This window comes from Haliotis asinina, chromosome 2 (genome assembly GCF_037392515.1).
Source record: "Haliotis asinina isolate JCU_RB_2024 chromosome 2, JCU_Hal_asi_v2, whole genome shotgun sequence".
NCBI lineage: Eukaryota > Metazoa > Mollusca > Gastropoda > Lepetellida > Haliotidae > Haliotis > Haliotis asinina.
The window spans coordinates 81,738,666-81,753,542 of NC_090281.1; the positions used below are offsets into that span (position 1 = coordinate 81,738,666).

A 14,877-nucleotide genomic window follows, 5' to 3' on the forward strand; every position below is an offset into this window, starting at 1 on the left:
TGGGGAGTCAATTGAAGCAGTTTCGTGAAGATGTAGTCCTGACCGATGAGGACACTCAATGTGACTATGACTGATGAATAGATGGGCTGAATGGACAGCCTGAACTTGTGGGTTCTGGCAGTGGTTTGTGGTCTCTCATACACCAGTCTACTGTGTAATGGCGTAAACTGTGGGATATTAATGTCAGATGCTAAACAATAATGGATGTAGATCCCGATCTTTCATGTGCATGTTAAAACACTCGCATGACACTTCTTGATGCCTGAAGTAAATTGAGAAGGACGTTTTCCATAACCAAGCTTTCCACATTCATACAAGCATTTTCGTCAGACACCTGAGCAAACTGGAACATGTGAACTATTCACAAAGGACACAAAGTAGAATCTTTTCTTTACAAAATGCCCCTAGAGCACATAGCAAAAAAGACCCTCTCCAGTAAGGCTGAAAATTGAAGACATTTGTTTCTTGGTCAAACACCGTTTTGTGCATGTATTACAGAGATGTATGAATATATTTGTGTTTGGGAAAAGCAAATGTTGTCAAACAAATCTTTCAATTTTTTCCATGAAATCATTATATCAATCGTGAAATCAGATGCTGACATTATTTGTTTTCTTGATGTACTGTGTGCTTGAGAACAGCACTGTATGTTTGTAAAATGTATATTAGGCCATTATTATGCTTGCAGACATAATGTGTACATTCTTCTTGGAGACTTAATTTTGTAAATTTGTTAAACACATTGCAACTTACCCCTGTCTTCAATCTTGAAGAAGAAACTGTCTGAAGTAGCATTCACCCCTGGGATCAACACATACTCAATCTGATGGCGGGCAATGTCTCCTGCAAACACAGAACAAAACATATCAGAACATGATATAATTATTTGTACAAAAGAAACAATGCTATCGTTGTTTTACACCAATCAACAATATTCCTGCAGCATTCATCTTAACACAAGAGTCATGGAAAACCAAATAATGTGCCCCACAAAACACAAGAACAACATGCATAATTAATTGTACAAAAGAAACAATGCTATCGTTGTTTATATCCCAGCAGCATTTCATCTACCCACAAGACCCCAAATATGGAAACCACAAATCTTGTCTAGTAGTCATGTAAACAGACCACTTTCCACACCCATTCGAATGTTGTACAAAAGCAAAGTTGTACAATTCCGACAATATCGAGAATATGTGTTTGTTTGATGCTAGAGTCAGTGATATGACATCTATATGAGTGACGCAAAATGAGACAACACATTGTAGGTCTTGAAGCTAAGGGGGCAGTGGGTAGCCTACAGGGTAAAGTTTTTGCTTTAATGTTGAAGACCTGAGTTTGATTCCCCAAATGGGTACAATCCGTAAAGCCTATTACTGGTGTTCCCTGTCATGATATCTCTAGACTAATGCTAAAAGTGGCATCAATACTAAACTGACTCACTCATGTATCCCACTGCAATGAGAATCTGGTCGCCTGAAGTCAACAGGTGTTAAATGAAGTAGCACAAGAAAGATGTAAATAAAAGGAACACAAAAAATATACAGAGATTTATCTAGACCTGCTCTGAAGTTGATATTTTGCCCAAGACCCACATCACATTTCAGTAAACATTCCCAGACAGGAAATACAAGTTTTCGAACTCATAATTTTCAAGTAATGTTATGTCTCTGCCAAGAACTGACTTGAATTACACTGATACCAGGACCAGTAATGGTATTCCCTTGTTACTTTTTACTTAGCTTTACGCAACTGCATTGAATCCAATGTAAGAACACTATGGAGTTGAAGAAACTAAGAATGCAATAAAATATTAATCTTTCCCTACTCTGACTACCAAGGCACACGAAACTGAATCTCTTAAAACATTTATAAATTATACACTTGTTGCCTATATATAAAGTAAAACTGTAAATTGTTTTTTGTGTGCATTGATAAAAGTATCTTGGAAAAAAGTTTAAGGCATGCCAGTTATCACCTCCTTGTCATAATGTGCAACAATTTATGAGGTCTCACCATATGATATCAGTTATTAGGAAAGCAGCTGCATAAAATCTAAATCATTTTCCTAGAAATACCATGGATAGAAAAGGTGCCCAAATTTGAATGTATCATCATAGCCATCCCTGCACACGCATTCCACATTGTATTTTGGGCTTTCTATGTGCACTGGAAAGGTGCAACAAGACATAATGTATTTCACATGTCTCACAAAAAAGTCTTTAAATTCTCTTTAGGGAAACACTTTTCAGCATCTCACGATAGTGCTAAGACATGAAATACTTTCTCACAACTTGTTTTGAACTGTTTCGGTCATGTTGACCCATGAAAGACATTTCCACCTGGGTTAGATGGAATATCAATATTTACATGGCGTCATGCGGATCTTTCAGTGATAATAATGACTACTTTCGTCGTCCGGTTTACTGTTCATCACATGTGCATGTATATACGTATGCTTTGATAAACATGCAGTTATTCCATGATGCCTAGAACAGAACAAACATATTCTTCTATATCATGTAGGTTGATATGGACGATACCGCCTACATACAGTCATACGAGACAGGTGTTATGAGATGTTTTCCATCATCAGCTGATAAATGCAGACGAGGCTACAAATGACTCCCAAGTCATTATCAGCTGATGTAAATGAACAGTTATGCTTAATGTCTTGTGGACTGGAATTTTGATAACTGGAAATCTGGCTAAGTTTGTCTAGAATGCTGGAAAAACATTCCTTTGCAGCTTTGTGGAAGGTTTGCAAAATATGTGTTATCTAATTAGATTCTTGTTGATACAGGCTGTACAAAAAACTTTTTCATCCCTAATGAATAGTGATTGTGAAACTTAAGTGAATATATTTTCCATTTTAAGACATAACATCAATATCACAATGATAAAAACAAATGATTTTGAACAGTTTTGTTGACAAAAATAAATTACAACCAAGAACAAAGAGAAAAAGAAAATGCCAAGATGTAAAATATACTGGAAGTTGAGCTTCAGTACCTGCGGATTTTACATCACAAATAGGTAGTCTTGTGGTTAAAGTGTTCACCTAAGTTTAATTTCCCACATGGGTACAAGGCATGAAGCCCATTTCTGGTGTCCCCCTGCCATGATATTGCTGGAATATTGCTGAAAGCTGCATAGAACTAAACTCATTCACTTGTGATATCACAAAGAATGACTGAATGCCTACAATAGTAACATAACAAAACCAGATAAATGCACTTTACTTTCAAGATGAGAAACAACTCATATGTGTAAAAAGAACAATCATGTCAGATGCTAAAATGACAGCAGTGTTGTGGAAGGCAGTACTTTATCAATGTCAATAGGAGTAGTTGTTGGGGAAGTAGTACAGCTGCGATTTTGATGAAAGTAGTGGAGTGGGAAACAGTACTTGCCAAGTGGATGTAAATAGTTGTATGGGAATCAGTATAATTACGATGTAAGTAAAGTGGTATGGGAATCGGTAGAGACAGGTGATGAATCACACCAACAGTACAACATTGTGTGTGCTGGCTCAGACACATAGTTGACCAGTCATGATTAATGACTAGTGCGTAATACTAATTAACCCTTACAGTTTCAAATGTCAAAGGGTAAGGGAAATTAATTAACCCTTTCTGCTTGCCTCATGTTAGAATTCCTAAGATTGGGAAGGAGACTTCTGAAGAGAAAATTCAATCTAAAGGTCTCATTGAGTAGATGTGAGAATTTTAAAGTTCTTTGTTGTGCAAACAGAACATGATTACCATGGAAAAGAATTGTTTTTATATAGAATTTCCTTCTTAGCCAATAAGTTAGACAAAAGACTATTCTCTGAAATGAACACATTTTACAGAAACAAAACATTCAGAGTAATAAAAAATAAAATATAACAAGAAGCCTTTCTTCATTTTCAGAAACTGTGGAAATGTAGACTTGACACATTGCATGGGCTTTCTTGGCTATATATGCTTCAGGATCTGCATGACAGACTACCAGTAAGTAGGTTATACTTCCATGGATGTGGGGTGGCCAATCAGATGAATGATTGGTTAAATGTATAGACAGACAGATGGATGGATTGCTAGATGAATGGATTATAAGACAGCAAGAAGGATGAATGGGTGGAGATCTGTGATGGATAAACCAGTGGATATTTCAATGTCGCATTTGACAATCACTTATTCCTTCACTGGTACATTAATCAAGAAACATAAACAACTTAAAAGGTGTCATTAACAGTATAAACATTCCAGAGTAGCAAAAATGACAGCCTGTATACACAAACACCAATTAATGATTACTATTAATTGTTTCTCACACAATCTGCCATCATTATTGTCAGTGACTAGAAATCTAAAAAAGCTACAATGTAGACTAGAGAAGCAATGTAGACTGTACAAGCTAGAGAACAGCACAATTAATTTGCCGTTTTATGAACAAGTTTGGTCAAGTTACAATAAAGACATATGTTATCACAAATATAATTTTTTCTGTTTGTAGTTTAATTTGTCTGCTTATTTTCACATACACTTTTTGACAATTAACCTCCAATACATATTGATAACAATTTAGAACAAAATTTTTTCCTGCATGTTGGAATGTTGGTTAAGTCAGTTTGTAAAACATAGAATTATATTGGACTTGCCAAAACAGCTTTACGCATACTAAAACAATAAATATTTATGACTGATCTTGCTTAATATGCCAGCTACAATTAAGCGAAATAACCAAATTTCCACTACATAATGTGTATCACTTGCAGTGACAAATACCATTAACATGTACCGGTATATGTACAAGGCTGCCAGTCAAACAAACATTCGTATGGACAAAGTAATTTCTTTTCAGCCGCTGGATCTGATTTCAAGTAAGTTTTGTCTAACGATGGCACAGCACTTAGTGAGAATGCAAGGCAAGCTATTTTGGACTAATAACACTCCATAATGTAGTGTGGTATTTCCAGTGTAAGGCAGGACAGATCCCAGAGTCCATTTCCACTGGTTGTGTTTACAATCTCAGTCATTGGCAAAAACACTGTGAGGAGTCTATGTTTACATCTCTTTACATATGCCACAATATCTAATGATTTGCGATCTCCTAACAGAGTTGAATAGTACCCTTGATAGCATCTGTATATACAGCTGATGTATCCACCATGCTGTTTGTATTACACTGACTGGTTTGCAATGTCTGTATGATTGTAAACAATACCACTGTGACTGTTGATGAAAAATTACAGTATGGTAATATTGAGTAATGTAAGAAGAAAAGGAAGCAATTGAGCTACTGTGACATTTCCTAATACATCTGACATAACAACTGACAAATACCAACACAACCACACGGAATGGGAACATTGTGAATAATATGGCTAGTGCATGCACTTAATGAATTGATGATGGAGAGTGTAACTGATACAGGTGGTGATGGCGTAGACAAATAACTAGTCTCTGAAATTAAGATATTAAACTGAAACACCGTTCATAGTGAACAAAATAAATAATAAAATGAAATGGAGCCCTGAGACTTTCTTCATTTTCAGACTTGGAAATCCAGACTTGCCACATTTTCTAGACTTGTGTGGGCTTTCTTGAATATATTTACTTCAGGGTCTATAGGACAGACTAGTGATGGCAGTGATGAAAGGAGTAACAGGAGATGATGATGTTGATGTGGAAAATAGGTGGGTAACGTTGGTAACAATGATGATGATGATGAACATACCAAAAGTACTGATGAAGGTGGAGATGAAGATAACGCTGCTGCTGATGATGATGGATATGTTGGTGATGATGGTGATTATCATGCTGGATTTGAAGAAGATATTGATGGTGGTGATGACTGTTCAGAAGAGGATACTGATGGTGATGACTGACAAGTGAGTGAATGAGTTTAGTCTTTTTCACACCATGCTCAGCAATGTTCCACTTATATGGTGATAATCTGTAAACAAACGCGTCTGGACCGGACAATCCAGCAACACACAATATGAGCATCGATCTACACATTTGGGAACCGATGTCATGTGCCAACAAAATCAGTAAGTCTGACCACCTGATCCCATTAACCATGTGTTACGACAAGCATAGGTTACTGAAGATCAGTTCTAACCCTGATCTTCAAGGCTCTGATGGAGAACAGATGATAATGATGATGATGATGATGGTGGTGGTGGAATAGAGGACACTGATGCTGATGATAATCATAAGGAGAGAGTAAAGAAGTAAAAAGATAGAGACAGTGAACGAATTTTTATATCATTTCAGTCGACAAACATGTTATGGTAATCCACTAATTTCAAGCAAAGCTAGATATATCAGTCATAACAGGTCTTAATATCAGTTCATAAAACAGAATATGGGCAATTACGTCAATCTTCTTGCCATCATTCTCCATACAAAAGAAACTCAAGTACATTGTACGCCAGCCAACCTTCAAGTTCAATATTTCAAATCCTCAAAACTTCAAGCTATCTGACAAATGTGGAGAGTTAAGCACTTAAAGAGCACCTGCTTGGGCAATTATTGTTTGACAAGGCATCTTGAATGAGGTGCTACCTAATCCACTATTTTGACTGATCAAGTGAACATGCTTCAGAACTAATTACAAAGGTCATGTGCCCATCAGTCATCTGAAGGCTGGTCAGTTTATCACAGAGTGAGCTCCCTTGCTTGAGGCACACGCCACTGATCTGAGATAATATTTTCTTTCATGGGTAGATGGCACATGTTGAACATGTGGGGAGAATGTCAGTCCTAGACAGCTGTACAAGAGGGAGTTGGGGGTCAGGGGGTCCAAAAACTCAGATCTCCCATACACTTTTATGTTATTTATAGAGACTGTATTGTTGTGCGTCTGTGGTTGAATGTGGTTTAAGGATTACACAAATTACATAAAAAGGTTAAATGATAAAAAATTGTTCAGTTGGTTTTTAGATGCCCATATTTATTTTGTGCAAAAAAACCCCATTAGATATTATAATTGGAAATGCTACACTTAAATTTTCAAAGTAAAAATAAATGCTTATATTATTTTTTTTATAAATACATTTGTTTTTCAACACATTTCATAATGAAAACTTCCTAAAAACAAAAGTATACACTGGCTGAAGGTGGCTGAAAATGGGACAAAGACAAAATGGGTATTTGATGAATTCTATATGATTTACACATCAGTTTGTGTGTAGGACCTTAACTCTGCTAAAGCCTAATAACCTTTTCATAATGCTAGGTGTATTTTTGGTAAATCTAGTTCAGGGTTTGGGAATGGTCAAAGTGATACTCATGGACTGTTTCACTAACTTCAAGACACTAATGCCAAAGACTTATCAGTCTTTGAAATTCCACCCAAACAACCAATCTGAATTATCTGTTAATATGGCATGAAAGCTAAATGGCAGACAAATTATATGTTCAGGGACCTGATTAACTGTTTGTATCATTACAATCTGCTGTAACTCTAAAGTATATCATAAGCTTACAAATGTTGTAGTCCCAGCAAATATTGTGTGGATGAGGACCCAGATACCAGAAACTTAACAGTGACACCAGGTGTCACCAGCAAGAGTCAGTATGTCCTGCTTTACAGGTAGGCAGCCACCACAACTGTCATCAACACCCAGGAAAACCATCAAGGAAGGTGAAGAATAGAGTGCATGAAGCCTTAGGTCTATTTCCACCCTCAGGCTAATACAGCTGGTACGCCTAGTTAACATCTGGGGGATGTCCCATCTCCACAGTCAGCCAATATCACTGAACTAGATCAACACCTGATACAGATTTGGAAAGAAAAGAAAACTTCTCTGTTTATAATTTCTGGATGACTGAAAGACTGATATATGACACTGTTTGCAAATATGCTGCATGTTTGATTAATATGCCTTGTGTTTATTTAGGAATGATCGTGACTAATGTGACTCTCATTGTCTGGATTCTTCTATGATCCTTGTCCTTTGAGGTTCATTCTATCTGTTTCCACATGAACAAGGAGATATAATAAACAAATGTTTAGTGCAAAACTGTTGTAAATTCCCTTTGTAAATGTGCTGGCAGTAGGTGAACATCTTCAAGGAATGTTTAGAAAAATATTTTTTTTTGTAATTGGTCTTTACCTATCTTCTTACAGGTGATATGAGTTAAATCAAGGTGAGTTGAGGAGAGATGGAGCTAGGATAGGTTGAATGAGATGTGGAACTGTGAGTGAGATTTGGTTTTGTTCAGGTTAGATGAGATGGGCGTGTTGAGGAGAGGTGAGATGAGCTGAGGTGGGTTTGTTGAGGTTAGAGTTTGTTGAGATGAGGTGAGGCTGCATGAGGTGAGGGTGCATGAGGTGAGGTTAGGTTAGGTGGGATTGGGTGAGGTACTTGCCTACCTAGAATAGTAGTTTCGTGCCCTCAATGAAAGTGGTAGGTTAAAACATATTCAGACGTATCTGGTGATCAATCCATCAACATTCCACTCTCTGGATAGATGTTCTAGCCACATGATAAGGGCTTCTAATTACATACATCATAAAGGAGTTATGATACAAAATTATGCAAAAGGTGCACTTTCCGTCCATACATCTGCAAATTACTTAAACGGAAAATGCACACTGTTCCAAATTACATAGATTAACTATACAGACTGGTATTTCTTTGAGTTCATTCCCAAATAATTCTCAATGGGTTCAAATTTTACAGAAACACCTGGAAAAACACCAATCAACACAATTAGCATTTCACTCAAATTTAATGTTCACAACCGAGCTGACGAAGAGGATTCCAGAATCTCTTTCAGCAGAAATGGTCAATTGATTTTCAGTCTGAGATTGGTTGTTCATTCCATTGAGGCAAGCCAGATACCCAGTTTGTTTTCTCAGATTAGAAGTCCATCAGCATGTGCCAGTATTGTGTTGATTTCTATGTTGCCAGATGGAAGGGCACGTGTCATCCCCACAGGGTCAGGATGCCCCTGGGGTGAGCTGATGACACCGAAAGGAAGGGGAGGAACAGAAGGTGGTGATAGCATCAGTCCCTAGGGTGGGGTGGAGAAACAGAGGTGCTGACTCAAACAAGTCTCTTCAACAATGATTATTTCAAACAATATTTTCTTGATTATAAAGCTATGGAATGCAATAAAATATTTTATATCTTATGAAAAAAAAAACATGTTTCTATAAAAGACTGGCATCTATTCATCAAGACTTGGCAGGGTAAGGTAAATATACTGAGTCAGGAAAATGTCTTGACATGCATTTCGGGAAAAAACCAACTCCAACTCACTAAGCATGAGTATAAACTGGGAATATAATAATACATAATAATACATATATAATCATCTACATGATTACAAGGAGTGGAATTAAGACATCAACAGGCCTGTGAATCTGGTCAACCTGTTAGGTGAACTCAGCAAGACAGAGGAGGTCATCAACAACTCTGGAACTACATCCTGGATGTTTGATGCTGACAATTGATGTGGGATGAACTCATCACATCCTTCTTACTAATTTATCAATGTACAACCAATACCTAAAGGTGGGCATGACGAAATGACACCTACTGTATATCACCTTGTATAAGTAGCTGACTTTTGAAGACCCCAAAAAGCAGTCTGTAGAAGGGGTCAGCTTATCTATGAAATACAATTTCACGAAAGTATTCCTCAGGTCACTGGTGCCCTGTCAGGACGATCTTACAGGTCAGCTGTACAAAGCATATAGTAAGGTGAGTGAGTCAGTGAGTGACTGAGGTGCATGAGTGAGTGAGGGAGCGAGCGAGCAAGCAAGCAAGCATGAGTTTTCATCACCTTTAACAAACTTCAAGAGATTTCATGAAAGAACTGGACTTATTACTAAATTCATACCCATGCGAGACTGTTGGGACTACAGCCAGATCTCTTACATGGTGAGCAAGCACTTTAAACACTTGCCTGCTTTTACACCAAACAGACAATAACTTACTTTCACCAGTAACAAAGTCATGTCGAAATGGGATCCTGACAGTATAGCATGGTTCCTCCCAACACATTAACAAGAAATCTCCCAATTACCCTCAGTAAACAAACTATGCTTCCCAAATGGAATATAATCTCAACAAATTCAATGTTTACAGAGAATTTCTTCCTAATTGGCCAAATTATGCAACACATGTCCTTGCCTGATGAACAAGGTTCCAATGTTTGTACTGAATGATCTCCGAATTACATAAATCACTCACCAACCATCCCCAACAGAGATATCATTAACGAGTCTGACCGACTGGAATCAACCACCCTCACTTCTTGACTTTGATGTTTACATTGCCAAAAACCAGACTGACCATTCCATGCCCCTCCAAGACAATACATCACAGCAGGGTGCCAATACAAGTCAATATATCACAACATGGAATCGGTACAGGAAATTTTGAGTGCTTGAAAATGGCAATGACTTGACTTGGCAATGTAGCAATGTGAGCAGCGATGTAGAAACTGATAATATTCTTTTAGCTAAATTAAACAGCCACATAATAATAACAATTGAATACTCTGCATTCCACAGTTATAGTGACAGTATTCTATAAACTAAATTAAACAGCTACATAATAATAACAATGGAATATTGTGTATCCCATAGTTATCTCTTACCTCGGGGTAGTATTGGTTCTAACTTAAACAGGCTTCTTGTAAACTGTTGGCTAAAATACATAAATAATCATCTCATTGTCTCCAGCTAAATAGACATTCAAGGACACCCAGGTCTGTTATATTACCATTATTACCACTGAAACTCTCACATAAAACAGCTTCTTGCAAGCAGCATGTCACTATATATTTATCGCGTGATCTCTACTCATGTTTTCAGTCACCGGATCGTGTGGTCAGTGTATATGAATTTACAAGTTGTCACAAACAGTGACTCTAACTTCTGCATTCACTAACTTGTCAAACTCCAAAGACAATGGTACTCACTTGAATTGGTTCAAAATAATTTATTTTAAAAATATATATATATAACATTCCAGTAAAACATATCACACACTTCTCAGTCTGGTGGAGATGCACAAATAGTATTATCTCATTTACTCAATACAAGTGATAATTTACTGATAACATATAACTCAATGGAACTGAAAAAAGGAATTCGGGAAAGTCATTCAAGATCCTGCACTTCATTAATTTCGTTATAAATCTCAGCAATAAAGTTTGCTTCAACAAAATGGCTCACTGATTTCATTATGTACACAAATTATCAGAACATATCAGCTATCTGGAATAGATTGATGTCATAAACATTGACCATCCTTGCATAGAATCATGTTAATTAATAACTTATCTCCAATAAAGTGTCAGGCAGCTCATGGAAAATGACTAATTAGTGAGTTATCTCCCCCTGGGTTGGCAGTTTTGATCTGAGACATATGGACAGGCAGGGTCTATTTTGGTGGTAATGAAGTACATTTCTCAGTATTGGTGCATGGTGAGGAGATTATTATCAGTGTTTGAAGGCTGTCATCTGATCATCAGACATTACTGTCGGATCACAATATTTAGCCTGGCACATTATAAAACTCAACTTCCCAAAGAAGACAAGCCATGCTGAGTCTTATCACAAGAAAGATTTTTGTTTTGAAATTTAAACTTCTCTGATGAAGGCTGATTCATTATTTGAGCAAGGTTAAGCCATTTTGACAACAATTTGAAAGGCAGTCCCGTGTATAGATGTGTTGATGTGAAATACAAGCACGTCTATCTTGGCCAGATAACACATGGAAAATGCATTAAACTGTCCTCTAGAAATTCCTTTCAAAACTGTCTGAATCTGAGTCGATAGACTTGCACAAGTTTCTAAGAGCATGATTAAAATAGTTTAAATGATAATTTATGAAAAATACACAAATAACAGAGAGGCAATAATTCATAACTCATGATTTCTATAACATATAAATAACAGACTGGCATCCCATGTACTGGTTGCTTATCTAGACTTGCCTCCTTAAAGGTTAGAATTGTCATACATCCACGGGCTTAGCACTGACTACAGCCTTGAAGGAAGGCCAGAGAGTGACTGTCATGCAGATATTGTCCAATGCTTCCTTGTACATCATGAAAATAACAAAAAATTTAAACATTCAGATCAAATTTTACCCATGCTAAGTATTTGCCAGATAACTATTTCCAGTTGTGTTAGTCCAATGTTGAGTATGTCAGCATGTGAAATACATCCCAACATCACACAATTTATGTCTGGGGTATTAATATGTGAGTAATGAGCCTTATCTACACAATCTACAGAAATCCACAGGATTATATGTCTTATTATTTTTACCGCTTGACCCTGTAATTCCATCACCCATTCAGACCAGAGAGGTGTCAAACATCAGAGACCATATAACAGACTATATGGTCTCTGCTAATATGTATTAGAAAGATTCTATTAGGGAAAACTGGAACAGATACTATCCTCCACACAACTGATTGTGGTATTGATACTATCATCTTTACAACTAATGATTACATGTTGGGGTTTCCAGATGGACAACTTTAGCTGACATGAATGGAAGGCTGTCCGAGAGGGTGTAGCGTACAATTTGTGAGTTGGCATCAAAAGGGATGAAATCAACACTGAAGTGGGTCAGTGTATACAAGACCCTCAATTATCATATATATTTCATCGTGAGGCGAGCATGTACTGGTCATTATCTCGTGTAGGTGGGGTCCCTCCCATCTGTCAACAGCTCTCACAACATGTCTTCCTTTGAATAGTATAGAGATGATACTTTCTTAACACCTTTGGAGATAAAGACTTGTTACTGAGATGCCTGTACTTTCTGCAAGTTTCTTTAAAGGCAGTTTATTTGTCTTGGGAATATGATGAACATTTCAGATTCAAAACATAGCTGATAGAATGTACCTACCACAAGCATAAGACAGTGAAACAATTGTCAATATCAAATTGGAATATATTGCAAATGTATCGCAGAGTGAATATTAAAAAAAAAATAGTCTCTTTAACAAAAATGTTATGCATATCATGCAAACAATTTTTTCATTTTACTTATTACATATAGGCATTGTCCAATACTGAGGTTAGTAACTGAGCAACAGATACAGCAAAATATCACCTAGAATTCATTTAACATTCATAAAACAGTTAGTTACCAACCAACTAGTAAAAAATTATGAAGTTGTTCATGAACATCCAACCCATCTCTCTCAAATATAATTCCTTTAGATCCTTTCAATGAATGATAAAAGCCTGAAGTCACTTCTGTATAATTGTTCAATATGGCTTCCCTAAGTGACTCAGCACAATACAATAAACGATATTTATTTCTTGAATTATCTGCTGAATAGCATCATACTGCGCTTTCTGCCTTGTAAGGACACAAAACATCAAGGTGAAGGAAAATCATCAGAACACTTTTATTTACCTCAGTGAGTACCTCAGTGAAGCAGACGTCAACAATGACAGAGTTGTCCATCAACAAATCATCATTTATTGTCGCCCCATGATTTTTAAAAGAATTTCTTTACAGTAATTTCACACAGGCCATAGTTATCATTATTTTCGGAAAGACTGGTCTGAAGAGCCCATGGAAACTAGAAAACCTTCACAGGCATCAATAGCACTTCAGATTTTAAGTAGCTATTTGTGCTTACTGAATGTCAATTGCCACTTCAGCCACTCAGTATTATTTTTTTATGATATGTTTGAAGAATGTCAATAACTAAAATCACAGAAAAACAGACAATGAGTTCTTTATTTCCATGAGACTGACTCAGTAGCAGTTGTTTCCTAAAGGTTTAGAGATTTCCTCCTTCATGGCTTCCAGGATTATTGAATTGGTCACCTGTTGGATGAAATCATCTCAAGCTGGGCCCCTATGGACATTCCTCATCATTATTCTCAGAGCAAGATCATAGCTAGCATTTCAGTGGCTGCTGCATGCTCAAGAAGATGGCCAAATGAAGACAGAGTCTGTCAGCAAGCCAGTGGCTACCTGCAGGATGTGTAACCCCTTTCAACCAGACAGATATACTGCAGAGACAAGGATATTATAGACTAAGGGTATTACTGGACTGTTCCTTTCAGCCTCTGTTAATGCTCACTCCGGCAGCTAGTAAAAGATTTAATATTTTTCATGGATAGAATGTATACAAATGCCTCAAGAAGCACATGTTTCACAAGTTCTTTATTTTGAGGCAAATATTTTCTTATCCAACACTGACATAACTGTATGCTAATTATGTAGAATTTAAATTTGCTTGCTTTTGAATGCTTACTCTTCAAGAAAATATGTTAATCATTGAGACCTTGAGAAACCAAAGCTTGCAAATCATCTTTGACATTCGTTCATATGATATACACTGCATCAGACTGTCTTAAAATAGGATTTAATGGACAGAAACAGATAGCCCTCCTGAATCTATGATAAATGCTGCAGATTTCTGAAATAAAATTCTGAACAGGTACATCATAAATCCCCTCAATATCATATAAACAGAATACTAAATCCCACAAACACTGACATCCTTTCGAAAATGCCTTCCAACAAAACAGCCTTTTTCATCATGAGGGTAGTCACTGCCTGCAAAGATTCACTTTTCAAGGAACAATATTACAAACGGCAGTAAGGAATGATAATTTCTGCATTTGGAAAATGTCTGAACTGGTTCCTTCTGATGACAGGTGGGCTGAGATAAGATAACCCATGTCTCACACAGAGTCTGGGCTGCATCAGACAGGCAGAGAAGGAAGCCAGTTTGCAGCTAATGTTTGATAACATGATGAAACAGATGCACCAGAAAACAAATGGATGCAAATATATGCTGCCTCATGTTGAAAAATGGACACTGGAAACAACTTACAATTAAGCCAGGCTTTTACAAATTATAATCATTTATCATTTTC

At 36.8% G+C, this 14,877-nt stretch overlaps 1 protein-coding gene across 1 annotated transcript in view; it reads right to left on the minus strand.

Moving 5' to 3' along the window:
- LOC137274424 (FRAS1-related extracellular matrix protein 2-like) overlaps window positions 1–14,877 on the minus strand; it is a 189,894-nt gene that overhangs the window by 102,821 nt on the left and 72,196 nt on the right. The window contains exon 2 of the mRNA XM_067807596.1: window positions 754–843. Within this exon, the coding sequence (XP_067663697.1) occupies window positions 754–843 (90 nt within the window). The remainder of the gene's footprint in view (window positions 1–753; window positions 844–14,877) is intronic.